This window comes from Aquarana catesbeiana, linkage group LG08 (genome assembly GCF_042186555.1).
Source record: "Aquarana catesbeiana isolate 2022-GZ linkage group LG08, ASM4218655v1, whole genome shotgun sequence".
In the NCBI taxonomy this organism is placed as follows: Eukaryota; Metazoa; Chordata; class Amphibia; order Anura; family Ranidae; genus Aquarana; species Aquarana catesbeiana.
The window spans coordinates 51,469,458-51,485,016 of record NC_133331.1 but is presented as its reverse complement, the minus strand read 5'-3'; the positions used below and the strand labels follow the sequence as shown (position 1 = coordinate 51,485,016).

At 41.7% G+C, this 15,559-nt stretch overlaps 1 protein-coding gene across 1 annotated transcript in view; it reads left to right on the top strand.

The window, feature by feature from the left end:
* The window catches only part of ATRNL1 (attractin like 1), a 968,544-nt gene that overhangs the window by 237,596 nt on the left and 715,389 nt on the right, over positions 1-15,559 (top strand). The window contains exon 10 of the mRNA XM_073595827.1: positions 11,647-11,801. Coding sequence (XP_073451928.1) covers positions 11,647-11,801 — 155 coding nt within the window. The remainder of the gene's footprint in view (positions 1-11,646; positions 11,802-15,559) is intronic.

Sequence of the window (15,559 nt, the reverse complement as noted above, 5' to 3'; positions counted from 1 at the left end):
CAGGGATGTATGAGGGCTGCAGAGATTTTGTATATTGTATTTATATTTAGAGATTTTGGAATACCCTTTAGGTGACCAGCCTCTCTTCGGCGGTGGGATTTTTTGGATCGAAGAATATTTTGAGTTGCACTTTGATTTTAAAGTAAAACTCTGATCACATATTGGAGGAACTCAGCTATGAAGAACGATTAGAGCAACTGAATTGATTCTCTCTTGAGAAGAGGAGATGAAGGGGAGATATGATCACCATGTACAAATATATAAGGGGTCCATATAGTGAACTTGGTGTTGAGTTATTCACTTTACGGACAACACAGAGGACAAGGGGGCACTCTACATCTAGAGGAAAAGAGATTTCTCCAGAGGTCAAGCTCAAGCTCAGTAGATTGCTTTAGGAAAGGCCTGGATTCTTTCCTAAATGTACATAATATAACTGGGTAACTAACATTTAAATATATATATATATATATATATATATATATATATATATTGTATACAAGTGGTTCCAGGGAAAATCTGATTGCCTCTCGGGGATCAGGAAGGAATTTTTTCCCAGTAGTAGCAAATTGCTTTGCTGGGGTTTTTCGCTTTCCTCTGGATCAACTGTGGGTATAGGATTGGGCATATGGGATTGTATGATATTATTTTTTATTTATTTATTTATTTTTTATAGTTGAACTAGATGGATTTGTGTCTTTTTTCAACCTGACTAACTATGTAACTATATTTGTGTGTTACATGCAATAATGGTCATTATTTTTAGCAATATATCTGTTTTTTACATTTTAATGACTGTTAAACCTCATTGTCATCATAGCAAACAACGATCTTTGTAGCTTGGTAAATTTAACATCTTGTCACCCAGTGACCCATAACGGTGTAACCCACCTTAATAATAACACATAAATCTAACCCCTGTAGGGGATCTGCTGGAATACAATTACAGGAGCTTCCATTGATGAGACAGAGGGTCAGAGGTCATCATCAATTCTGTGCCTGTCCTCTTATCAACCTCAGCTCACACACTGACTCCCTTCTTCTGAGTGAGCTCATGTAGTTGACAGGGCAGCAACTGTAAATTTTACAATCCTTTGAGCCCCGTGTTAGGGCCCTTTCACACCTATGCATTTTTGTCACACTAGAAGGCACATTTCCAGCAGGACAAAAGTGCATCAAAATCCTATGAGACTTTTTAAATCCTATGAGACTTTTTTTTTACATTGCTGAGCTGCGTTTGCACTGTAGTTTGAAAAGTCGGGTATGCTGTGTCTTTAGTGTGTTTTTCAAAAGCTCAACAAAGATGCACCTTTCATTTAAGTAAATGGGAAATGCGCCAAAAATGCAGCAAAAACACACGCAGGGTGTGTTTTTAGGTGCTTTTTTAGGATCACGTAGCACAAAGATGCTGGTTGTTAAGGAGCGGGCACCCACCAGTGTCATTACCAACCAGTGAATAGCTGATTGTTAAGGAGCCACATACCGTCTTCCTCAAAGAGTAACTTCACTTTTGTTGGGAAAAAAACATTCCCCTCTGGGTAATGTATGTACATTGCAGGGATTTTAACAAACTTTGTTGCAGATTCCTACGTTTTGTTATTCTGAAGAAATCCCTGTGTGTTTCTCTGTGTCCATGTGGGAAAGTGAATCTAATGGGAGCGGTTTCATAATTATCTATCAGCTGCTGCACCTGCAGGGCACCATTGAAGAATACTGCAGGGTCTGCATCCCTTTAGATGGGATTTCCTATTGGGAGTATCTCACCAAAAATAAAATTTTTGTTGCAGGGGATGCCTGAAATCTGACTTGTATCTTAGTGCAGACTTCTGGCAAAATCAGTGAGCCAATCACACAAGCAGGAACTTATGTTTCTGGGGCGTTTTGTACACATTCTTTGTACAGAACACCTCCAGGTTGCCATATTGCATTTTACAGAAAATTACAGAGCTGCAGATTGAGAAGGAAAAGATATTATTAATAACATTCAATTACAATATGACTTGTGTCGCAATTGTATACGCTACATTATTCTTTCTTGATTTGCTGTCCCCCCCCCCCCCCCCCGAAAGTGGAGTTACCCTTTAACAATCAGGAGATATATAAACAAGCAATGCACCCCCTCTCCCTTCCAAAGTGGTCACCATTATCCAGCTCCTGTGGAGGAGTCACTCTGCCCCCCACCTCACATTCTAAGAGCTGATGCCCCTAGCTGTCCTTCCCCGTCTTTCCAGCTCCTCCCCCCTCCGGTGGTAGCATTGCTCCTGCACAAGAGGAGCTGGAGCATGCTGACCACCAAGGAACTAGATGGACTTGTGTCTTTTTTCAACCTAATTAAGTAACTATGGAAGGAGGTACGGGGGGGGGGACATAAATGTAGTTATCGCTGGTTGTTATGGACACCAAAAGTTGTTGGCTACTTAAAGTGGAACTTTACCCATAGCAACTTGATAAAAAATAAGGTTTTTTGTTTTGTTTTTTTTTTTTTGTTTTTTTTAGCAAGGAACATACATTCCATGTTAATAATTATGCTATCAAAATAATGTGCTGTAAATTGCCCCCAGCATTGCTCCTGATTCTTCTTGCTGGAGGCTACCATTTTACTGAAGCCTGAAGCCCCTGAACAGCAGTAAATTATAAAGTTGGACTAAGCCCATCAATTGACCGGTTTCAAAAAAGTTACATTCCTGGAATTCTGGAAATGCACAGTCACGTTTGATTGTGTCCTCAACCAAACTGTCAAACTATTAAATAGCTGGTGTCATAACTGATCACATGTGCAGCACCTTTGCAGATCAAACAGAAGCACCTTCCTTGGCTGTAAAGGGTAGGAGGTTTAATTCAGCTTTAAATCGGAGTTCCACCCCCCAACAAAAAATTAAACGTCAGCAGCTACACATACTGTAGCTGTTGACTTTTAATATTTGGGCACTTACCTGTCCTGGAATCCAGCAATGTCAGCACCCCAGCTAATGTTTCCATTGGCTCTCAGGTGCTGCTGCTGCCATTGCCTGTAAGGGAAACCGGCAGTGAAGCCTTGCGGAGGAGGGGGCCGAACTTCTGAGAGATCTCTCAAAAGTGGGGATGGGTTCCTGCCAAAAACAGGTACCCGCTCCCCCCCCCAAAAAAAGTGCCAAATGTGGCATTGGAGGGGGGGGGGGAGGCAGATAAGCAGAGCTTCCACTTTTGAGTGCAACTCCACTTTAACGCTGTCAGCAGATCGGCCACTACAAACTCAGCAGTGTCTAAAAATGCCTAAAAATAAGGAGCAACTGAGCATGTGCAGAGCAGGGTTAGACAGGGTATTACTGAATTTTTGAACAGTATAGACACCTATTATTAATGTTTTACATAGCTATACCTGTAAAAGGGGCCAGCCTGAAGCTATCTAGCAGGACTTCATCTTCTGACTAAAGTTCCACTTTACCAACCAGTACATAGCAGAGGCGGCACCTGCAGGTGTCTTTAAAGTGGAGCTCCACCCAAAAGGGAAAATTCCACTTTAAGGATTTGTTCCCTGCTCCGCTTGAACAATTGGCACTTTTCAGGGCCGAGGGGGGGAGCAGGTACCTGATTTTGACAGGTGTGGCGCTCGGAAAGGAGGTTCTCCTCCCTCCCTCACCCCTGCAGTCTTCTAGGACACTGACAGGTCCCTGAAGACTGCATCCACCATTCATGATGCGCAGCACGACTCGTGCATGAGCAGTGGGCACCCAGCTGTGAAGCCGCAAGCTGTCACAGCCGGGTGCCCATAGTGAAGATGCCGACGCCAGGGACTGAAGACAGCGGGTGAGACCGACTGGGGTGAACACACCGCTTGATCGTGGGACAGGTGAGTGGCTGTTTTTTTAGAAGTCAGCAGCTACAGTTTTTGTAGCTGCTGCCTTTTATTTTTTCCACAGGTGACTGGAACTCCGCTTTAACAACAAGCAAATAGCTGGATGATAAGGAGCCAGAACCCAATAGATGATATCTGATAGCTGAAGAAGGATGGCGCTGTCCTAGAGAGAGAGAAGCAGATGAAGGCATTGTCAGGGGGAGTACTGTGAATCATGTGAGAGGTAAAAAATATATAGAAGTGGTAAACTGACACATTACTGAGTGTGAAAAAAATATATCTGACGCTAGGTCCACCTTTAGGACTGAATATTCAATTTCACACATAGGCCTGATTGTAGCATGAACCACATGCTAAAACTAGCTTAAAATGTCAAGTGAAACGTTTTCAGCAATATATACTTGCACAATTTAATTGGTAAACTAAATGTGTATGTGATGTTGGCAGCTCCAGCAGGCTCAGAGCTGTCTTTCCAGTGATACTTTAGATCAGGGGTCTCCAAACTGTGGCCCTGGGGCCGAATGCGGCCCTTTGCTTGATTTTATCTGGCCCTTGGGGCACTATTCCACTCACTGACTCCAACAATGGAACATAATTCCTGCCACTGCCACCAATAGTGGGGCACAATTCCTTCCACTGACACCAACAGTGGGGCACAATTCCTTCCACTGACACCAACAGTGGGGCACAATTCCTTCCACTGACACCAACAGTGGGGCACAATTCCTTCCACTGACACCAACAGCGGGGCACAATTCCTTCCACTGACACCAACAGTGGGGCACAATTCCTTCCACTGACACCAACAGTGGGGCACAATTCCTTCCACTGACACCAACAGTGGGGCACAATTCCTTCCACTGACACCAACAGTGGGGCACAATCCCTTCCACTGACAACAACAGTGGGGCACAATCCCTTCCACTGACAACAACATTGGGGCACCATTCCAATTAATACCAATGATAAGGCACTGTGCCTCCCAATGACCAAGGACCGGGCACAAATCCTCCCAATGACACCAACGGGGCACAATTCCTCCCACTGACACCAGCGGGCACAATTCCTCCCACTGACACCAACAACGGGGTACTATTCCTTCCCTAGTTCAAAATTTTGGGCATTATTTACACCTAGTGAAGCCAGGTCATTTTCTTCTCTGACTTCCCATAGTCTGGCCCCCCTAAAAGACAGTTAACTGGCCCTTTTGTTTATAAAGTTTGGAGACCCCTGCTCTAGATTATTCCCCTTCACTGTTCCCCTGATAGCTACATAAAAGTCTATGTAGGGAGGTTGAGGGGAGGGGCAGAGGAGCTGGGCTAGCACAGGCAGTAATTAGACACTCCAAGAATAGGAGAGTCTATAAGGTTCAAGGATGGAAGGGACGTGCTAAAGAATTGACTTTTCCTGGAATAGTCAAATTTTTAAGTTCAAAGGTACATTGCAAGTGAATAAAAAATAATTTAGGAAAAACATTGCAAGCAGGCATTTAATACTTGCACCTCTGCATACTGTTCACAGATGCTAGTATCTCGCTATTGTCTCTGACAATTGCTGTCAGTAATCAGATCTTTGGTGCTGGTAATGAACCAGATAAATAGAATTGCTAAATGACTGTTGTTTGATCCTTAAGAAAAGGCCAGTCTGAGATGCCGCTACCGGTGCTCTGTGTTTGGTTTTATAGCAGACTCTGCACTCTCAGGAATTGCTGCTATTTGTTTTTTGGCCTCCAGACATCTGTATTGCATATAAAACATGCAGATTGCAGAGTTACAAATTCTACGTGAGCAGCACCACCACTAATCTGTTGATCCATCATGGCTGCTGATGGTGACGTTTGGGCTCCATGCTGCACACGTTGACCTTTTAGTTCCTTCCTCTAAGCTGTTTGGAGATTAAGTTCCTTCTGCAGGAACGTTCTCTCTCGTTGGTTTAATTTGTGCCTGCAGACACACGGACGCCCCCACCTGACTGCCCTGGCGGAAAAAAAGGATGGGGGAGGGGGCAGCGGCTTGCCTCGCTGGTGACTGCATACACTTTCCTATCGAAATGCCATTAGCTGGTGGCAACTTGGCAATGCTGATGAAAGAAATCGTGTTTGTTTTCTTGGAAGGGCGTGTAGAAAATCAGAGCTTAATGTTAATGGATTCAGCGGAGACCTAAGTGATTGCACTGTTATTAAGGGTGATAATGTGAGATGCAGCGTGAAATCTCTGACCCCCGATTCATTATAGGGAGGATAATACACCTACTACGGCAGACTGCGAGGGTGAGGCGGGGGGTAAACTCGGGTGACTTAATGACGGAGAAAGATCTGAGATGAGCAGCTTCTGGAGCCAGCAAGATTCTCTCTTGTGTACCGCACACACAACAATTTGTTATGTGATCGACAGTTCAAACTGATTGCTTTAATTAAAGTGGTTGTAAACCTCAGACATGAAATATGAGCAAAGCACGCCATTCTATATTGTGTACTTCCCTCTCTCCAAAGCTCTGAGTGTCATTTCTTGGTGCTGCCTGGTTCTTCTGTTATCAGTATGACTCACTTTTTTTGTCACCTAGAGAAAAAAGGAGACGGGGAGGAGAGCTCCAGCACACAGCTTGTGATTGAAAATCACAACTCTGCTTGTTCTGTGTGTAAAGTGAGAAGAGGTGTGTGTCTCTCCCTTCAAATTAGGCTCAGAGTTACTCTCCCTTAGCTGTGCAGTGTGCAAATTCAGATCCTTGCCCAGTCTTTGTGCTGCTGAGAGATGCTGCCAGATTCTGTGTTAGTCTGTGTGTTGTAGAAGGCTGTACAAGACAAATGGTTGCAGATAAACAGGTACAATCTATATAGAATGATTTGTTTCACTTCTGTGTATCACCTGAGGCCATTCTCCCTGTTCTTGCATGAACCTTGCCCGAACTACCTCAGCACTCACCATTTCCTCATTGGATATATGGGATGCTCTACATAAGATATTCTCATGGAGGTATGACTCTCCCTTCATGCCTCTTCTCAACCATAAATATTTTTTACCAGGCTTACTAGACCCAGGTTTTAAATCTTGGGGTTCAGAAGAGCCTCTCTTACTACATCATGTTCTCCGCGGCAACGCACTTAAGCCACTCCCTGGGATCCTTGGCCCTAAACCCATCACGTTTTTGGATAAATGGAGATTCCACCAGCTACAACGCTTCCTAAGTTCCTTTCCTCATCCGCTAAGAGGTCTGCAAGATTTAAATAACATAGAAGAGATATTTCATCTGAAGGACCCCCCTCTACATGGTATTTCTCTATTTTACAAAGATCTTATTGCTCTTCAAAATCCTACCTACCCGCCCTTCCTGGCTAAATGGGAAATTGATCTGGACTCTCCCCTCACAGATAACCAAAGGGATAAGGTCCTACAGCTAGCTCACACCTCCTCTCTTGCTTCTAAAATGGCAGAAGTCAACTATAAATTACTCACCAGGTGGCACTACACCCCAGCCAAACTTCACCAAATGTTCCCTATTGTGCTGGAGGAGCTGTGGAAACAAAGCCACTCATGCACATGTCTGGTGGTCTTGCCCACTCATTCGACCCTTTTGGGCCGACATTCGCAATATGATATTACAGATCTCAGATGTCAATCTACCCAACGATCCTTGGACTATTCTTTTTCATGCCACTAAAGATCCCATAAGCTAATATAAGCGCTCACTCATTCCTCATCTGTTGAACACCGCCAAAGCCTTGATTCCTACTCTGTGGGGCCAACCAACAACCCCGTCCATAAAAGTTTGGTTACAAAAGGTAGATGAAGTTCATCTCATGGAGGCTATTACCCACAACATTAAAGGCACCTCTAAGAGACATTCACTAACTTGGGCACCCTGGCTAAAATTCCAGTCCACCTCCTCCTATAAGGAATTTATAATGCAAACCCCTTAAGATTATTTATCAAGCATTGTTACGTAAATTCTTCTTTTACTAGTTAAATCTTTTAATGTTTTTGATTTATTTTCCTCTTTCCTGCCAAGACACATACAATTTTCAGTATTCTTAAACGTGTTGACATGCATGCCAACAATCCCTCCCTCCCTATCCCATACCCTACCTACCATCCCTCTTCCTTCATCCACTCTCCTTCCTATCCTCTATTCTTCTCTAACCCCCTTTACTGTTCTTTTTTTCTCTTCTTTCGCCTTTTTCTTTAATTGAAGCAACGCTTCGGATCTTTTTCTTTCTTTTCATATTTGGATTCAGATGCTCGCATAGATAGAAGCCACTGACTAGATAGTTACTACATTTGCTAGTATTTCTCCCTTTGTATTTTCAGGGGCAAATATATTTTTGGTTTTTGTACAAACGATGTAAACCTGCGAGCATTGGAACCTATGTCATTTTGTATGTTACCTGTTGTATGTATATCTTTTCTCTATTTTACTTTAATAAAAACTTATTAAACAAAAAATCACCTGAGGCCATTCACTTCAATGGGCATATGGAAGGGTTTACAACCACTTTAGCTGGATGTCTTGATTGGTCATCCGATGCAACAAAAATGGTCAATCCATTGGCATCAATCCAAACGCTTTCAGTGTGTAAACTTTAAAGCGGAACTAAACTCTCTTGATCAACATGAACTATTTTTAATCCTTAGGCTGGTATCCTTAGTAAATAGATAGGAAAGTATATTACATTTACCTGTTTTAAGCTTTTTTTTTTTTTCCGTCCATTTCTTCAACTACTTCCTGCTTTCTGGCCTAGGCCAAAATGTCATATAATCCCAGGAGTCTTCATGGGCATTTTTTCCCTTTCATTTGAAGGAAGGTAGGAGGGGCTTTCTCACTTCAATCCTAAAGTGGTTGTGCACCACTTACCTGTAGGTGCTTGAAATATTTACTAAAGACATGCCGTTTCTAATAAGGGTCATGCCGTGACTGGCTGCTCCCATGTGCATGCGCGGGAGTGAGGTCACGCGACTACGGCCAGTCACAGAGCCGGAGTTCACGGCCTCGGAAGGAAGAGGGGCGAAGATGGAAGCTCCCCGCTCGTGGGAACAACCGTGACGGCGCGGGCTTCAGTGTCAGGTAAGTGACACATAATGGGCTATTATGCGATGCATAGTAGCCCATTATGCTTTACCTTTGCAGGGAAATAATGAGGAAGTAAAACCCACCAGGGTTTACTTTCTCTTTAATGCCTGAGCTAAGGGCGAGTGGCGTAGAGTAAATAAATACGGCATGAATCATCTACCCTTACTCAAGATGGCCGTGGCTAGAAATGCTAGGGCAGTACTTTTCAAAGTGATTTCTCATAAAAATGAAGCATGGAGACATGGATTGATGGGGGAGTTTGCTGTGAATATTGAAAATAAATTAAATTGCGTTTTCAGTTTGTGGTACTCAGATACAGTTTTGTTCCGCTTAAGGGGAAAATCAGTCAAAAGCGATAACTTTCACGGTGAAAACAAATTGGGAATTTCTTGATTAAGCGATAATTTTCCAACTGTTCATCAAACAGTCAGATAGATATGTGTATGAGGGGGACCATAGACTGGAGAGTCTGACATCACATGTAAGATACGTGGAAGCGGCCTCGCTCCGTTCAGATATAGGGGTCAGCTCATAAAGAAGCTCATAAAGAAGACAGAAGGTCAGCTCTTCTTGGTCACAACATACAGTATATGCACACTATGCAGATTTACCTTTGAGTGTGCACTCCACCAGCAATGTGAACTCCCTGCCTCCCTTGTCACTCTGTCGCTGCCATCTTCTCCTTCTTATTCTGGGTTTCTTCTTCTCTCCTGGAACTTTTGCCTTCAGCCAGTCTTCTTCATTGGTTGACCACTGATATTATAAGGTAGTAATACAAGAAGTGCAGTGTAATATATGGTGGTAATTGTAGAAGAGGTGGGGTATTATAGGTTCATAGTATAAGAGGTGGGGTATTATATGTTGGTAATTGGAGAAGAGGTGGGGTATTATAAGAAGGTAAAAGGAGAAGAGATGCAGTATTATAAGGTGGCACTAGGAGAGAAGACAGGGTATTGTGAGATAGTAATATGACAGGAGTCAGGATATTATAAGGCAGTAATAGATAGGGAGGTGGGGTATTAGAAGATGGTGTTAGGAGAGCAGGTGGGATATTGAATGGTGGTAATAAGAGAAGAGTCATTGTAATATAAGGTAGAAACAGAAGAGGAGGTGGGACGTTGAAAGGTAGTTATAGCAAAAGAGGTGGGGTATTATTCAGTGATAATAGGAGAGTAGGCGGGGTATTACTAGCTGGTAAAAGGAGATGAAGCAAGGTATTAGAAGGTAGTAATAGTAGATGAGACAAGGTTCTAGAAGGTGGTAATAGTAGATGATGGTATTAGAAGGTAGTGATAGTAGATGAAGCAGGGTATTAGAAGGTAATAAAATGAGAGGTGTCTATACATTTTGCTGTTTGATATATTTTGTGAATTTTAGTAATGTGTCAATAGTAGATGAGACAAGGTATTAGAAAATAGTAATAGTAGATGATGGTATTAGAAGGTAGTAATAGTAGATGAGACAAGGTATTATAAAGTGTTAATAGTAGATGATACAAGGTATTAGAAAGTAGTAATAGTAGATGGAGCAGGGTACTAGAAGGTAGTAAAATGAGAGGTGTCTATACATTTTGCTGTTTGATACTAATATATTTTGTGAATTTCAGTAATGTATTGATTGAATAAATCAGTCTGTCGCTATGTATAATCTATAGCTTGTACTTGGTCTCACCTATAGTAAGCCTCATATCGCACAGATCACACACTGCATTATTCCATTGTTGCTGAGCTCGGCCGTTGTGTCTGTGCAAACGTTAATAGAAGCAGACGAGTATTTGATGCACTCGGCATTTATCTTTTCTTCCAGCTGTGATTACTTATTCATCAATTTATATCTCACGTGCTGCAGCCCCTGGCTGAGAATTAAGCAAATATATTACCCCGGAAAGGGCAGAATCGGCCTGGGGCTCCGTGCCCTTTACCACCACAACTGACCCATTTATTAAACTCGCTGGAAACCTTTATTGATTTTCCTCGTATTTGTAGCTGACACAAGTCTATATATTACATGACCTTTCCATTCCATTTACTCTTCCCTTTACCGTCTTGTTGTACAGGAGAATTGAAAACAGAAGATAGAGAGAGAGGGAGCCAGTGCGTTTCCGGGGCCATCGCAGCCCTGGTCTCAGCATTTACTGATAACTTTCACTATATTTTGCTAGATAATGAATCAAAATAAAATCAGTCGCAGCTCTGATAGCATTTGGAGATATAAAGATAGGATAATGCAAATATTTATGTATAAAGTAATGTGTGTTTAGATACATTGCATGTGTGTCAGTGTATGTACAGTATGTCAGTGACCAAAAGGAGTTCCCTGTATGTATCATTTTAGTTCAGTTCAGTTCTAGACATTTGAAAATATGTTTGAAAACCACTTTCTTTCTTTCTTTCTTTCTTTCTTTCTTTCTTTCTTTCTTTCTTTCTTTCTTTCTTTCTTTCTTTCTTTCTTTCTTTCTTTTCCCTCTCTCTTTTCTTTCTTTCTCTCTCTTTCACTCTTTCTTTCTTTCATTCTCTCTTTCTCTGTCTCTTTCTTTCTCTCTCTTTCTCTGTCTCTTTCTTTCTCTCTTTTGTTCTCTTTCTTTTACATTCTTTCTCTCTCTCTCTTGCTCTCTCTTTATCCCTTTCTTTCTTTTTCCCTCCTTCTTTCTTTTCTGTTCTTTCTCTTTCTTTTTCTTTTCTTTCTGTCTTTTTCATTCTTTATCAGTCTCTCTATCATTTCATCCACATAGTGAATTTTGTGTTTTCCAGGATGATCCTGAAGGAGAGTGGATTGTCGCGGTACCTGCACTCGGCGGTTGTCATCAGTGGCGCTATGTTGGTATTCGGTGGAAACACCCACAATGACACATCACTCAGTAACGGCGCCAAGTGCTTCTCAGCTGACTTCCTGGCTTATGACATTGGTGAGTCTGTATTTCAAATATAGTTTAAATGATAAAGTGTATGTATAGCCAAAGTTTTTCTGCAGCTTTCCTATTTTTCTTTTTGATGTCTTTGTCCTTGCTGGGGAGATTCACCTTTTCAACTTTATTCAGAAGCTGCTTCTCAAGAAGCCCTTACGATCATAACGTGCAAAGGCGGTGTTATTACATATCTGGCATGTTTCCCTAGTGTACTCTGCAAAGTGGAGTGGCTTACATGACACTGAGGGCCGGCTAAGTATTGCATTGACCATTGATTTCTGTAGATGTTGTCACTGAATTAGATGTTGGTGTTTTCAATATTTTTATATAAGTGCAATATATGGCGTGACGGGGATATACAGTGCCTTGAAAAAGTATTCATACCCCTTGAAATTTTCCACATTTTGTCACGTTACAACCAAAAACGTAAATGTATTTTATTGGGATTTTATGTGATAGACCAACACAAAGTTGCACATAATTGTGAAGTGGAAGGAAAATAAATGATTTTTAATTTTTTTCACAAATACATATCTGAAAAGTGTGGCGTTTGTATTCAGCCCCTTCACTCTGATACCCCTAACTAAAATCTAGTGGAACCAATTGCCTTCAGAAGTCACCTAATTAGTAAATAGAGTCTACATGTGTGTAATTTAATCTCAGTATAAATACAACTGTTCTGTGAAGCCCTTAGAGGTTTGTTAGAAAACCTTAGTGAACAAACAGCATCATGAAGGTCAAGGAACACACCAGACAGGTTAGGGATAAAGTTGTGGAGAAGTTTAAAGCAGGATTAGGTTATAAAAAAATATCCCAAGCTTTGAACATCTCACGGAGCACTGTTCAATCCATCATCCGAAAATGGAAAGAGTATGGCACAACTGCAAACCTACCAAGACATGGCCGTCCACCTAAACTGACAGGCCGGGCAAGGGAAGCATTAATCAGAGAAGCAGCCAAGAGGCCCATGGTAACTCTGGAGGAGCTGCAGAGATCCACAGCTCAGGTGGGAGAATCTGTCCACAGGACAACTATTAGTCATGCACTCCACAAATCTGGCCATTATGGAAGAGTGACAAGAAGAAAGCCATTGTTGAAAGAAAGCCATAAAAAGTTCTGTTTGTAGTTTGCAAGAAGCCATGTGGAGGACACAACAAACATGTGGAAGAAGGTGCTCTGGTCAGATGAGTCCAGAATTGAACTTTTTGGCCAAAAACGTTAACTGTTATTATGGATGAGATTCCTGGCCATAAGAGCTTACAGCCCAGGAGAAGAGGTAATTATCTAAAAGGCAAAGAAAAAAAGAAGGACAACACCATATAACACACTGGGGTTGATTTACTAGAACTGGAGCACTCAGAATATGGTGCAGCTTTGCATGGGAGCCAATCAGCTACTTACTTCAGCTTGTTCACTTACGCTTTGACAATAAAACCTGAAAGCTGATTGGTTTCTATGCAGAGCTGCACCAGATTTTGCACTCTCCAGTTTTAGTAAATCTCCCCCCAATGTTCTTGCTTATTCTGCCATTCAACAGAACAAAGGTTTTTACTTTTTGTAAACTTTCCTTTCTTCCTGCATTTTGATTTCCACCTTCGTAAATTTCCATGACAGGTGCTCATTATCCATGAGAAGTAACAATTTTACTCTTCAGCTTACAAGAAAGAAACACTCTCTAGTTTAATGGGTTTAAATATGAACGGAACTGCATGCTAAATAATATATTTAGCATTTCGATTTTTCAACAAAGGGAACCTGTCATTTACCCATAACTAAATATATTTTATATTTGTAACTTTCATTTGCTTGACCAGTTTTTATGAAGGCATAAGATTTGGACTGTTAGTCAGATCTTTATGGTTAAAGGTGTTTTTTTTGGGGTTTATTTTTGATCGTTAAAAGACATTGGAGCCAGTTCTTCCAAGATTTGAGTTTTCATTCTATCACCTTCTGTAGATGTGCTCCTCCCTCTGGATCACAATTGGCTTTTTATCATGTGCGATGATGGGTGGTTCAGGCCATGGTCCCTTTTGAGCAGGGATGTTGACAAGCCTAGCTCAACCACCCTCTTCATTTCTACTCATATCTTACCTAGTAGCTATAGATTGATATGATTTATATAGCTTTAGGCAGGCCATACATAGTATAAATTTCTTTCCTGAGATCATGGGTTGCAGGAAGGAAATTTTCTCGATTTCCCCATCAACGCAGACAGTGTTGATGTGGGAATCCCACCTGTCGAGCCGTTGTCTTCTCCCAGTAGGGGAGCGGGGGAAGCTGTCCTCACCAGGAGAAGACAGTGATTATTGCTAGTTGCTATACCAGCCGGTAGCGATAATCGCATGTAAAATCTGGCAGGCTAATTGTACCCAAGTTGATCGCTAGATTAACTTTGTACATTCAGCCTGCCCAAACACAGTTCGAATCTCGGCCGGTTCAGCAGGAACCACTCGAGATTCAAACCATCTATGGTCTACATTAGGACATATCTCAGAGGTTATTTAAAGATAGAATTGACCAAGCAAGTGGGCTTCAAGGTTACAGATAACAATAACTAACTCAGTTTATTCAGCTTTTTTGTTACGGATTAAGGATCATTGCTTATTTGTAGTGTAAAGAACAATTCACACTTTTTTTGGTGTTCTGTGTCCTCAGTGGTAAAAGTACATGTGGTATTGCCCCATGGGCAATATTGCTACATGGTTTGTAAACTCGGTAGCAAAGTCAGAAAGGGTTGCCATCCAGGAGATTACGGAGCTGATAGCAAGTCAAACTTTGGGAATGGGCTTGTTCACACCATTCCTACTGGAAAAGCATTAGGCAGTGTTGACCAATGCATTGATGGGGCAAAAAGCCTTGCTTTGTGTAGAGCATGTTCACACCAATGCATTGGTGTGTCTTGTGATAATATAATACAGGCATTGAGCAGAAATTAAAAAATAAACAAAAAAATGCATTTAAACAATGCCACATAGCAGCGCATATGTATTATATGCTGTATGTTGCCGTGTGGTGTGAGCTCGCCCTTACATTAGTTGTATTTAAAAATATGTAGAATGATTTTGAAGGAATACCTAAATGCATTTACTGCTATTTTATGTTTTCAAATTTTTGTTTAAAGTCTTTTCCCCAACCCTGTTTACCCAGTGTAGGTCATAATCCCTGTAATCTTGTATATTATTTTTTTGCAGTGCTCACCTTGTAATCAAATCAGCATTTAGTTGGCCACTTGTCTGCAGCCATAGTCGCTGCGGTCCCAGCAAGTCCCCTGCGCACTGATAGGCATGTAATTGACAGGTGTCAGCGGGGACGAACAATGGAGCACTCGATTCCAAGTGCCTGGACATTGTTCGCCAGTGCAAAATTGCCTGGCAATTCCAGACTTTGAGATCGTCTATCTGTTGCAAATAAAAGCTTAATGATATTTTTCTTTTCACAGCTTTTGGGGCTTTTGCGCTATTGTATAGTTTCATTTTCTCTTTTCTGGAGCTTTTTCTCGCATTGGGAGAAAGGATGTAATAACTGTGTTTAGCGAGCACTCTGAGGCTGATTAACAGAGAGCGGCAACGCCTGCCTGCGCCGCTCACACACAACCGGACGCTCGAATCCGCCATAATCAAAATGTTTCAGCTAATTCCTCTGTCTTCTTTCTGTGAAAAGGATTCTATTGGGTAAGAGGTCCCATTCTTTTCCAAATGCATTCGTGTTTTGCTGCGCGTGTTAATAATCAATCGCAAATACTTAATAATGGACCATTT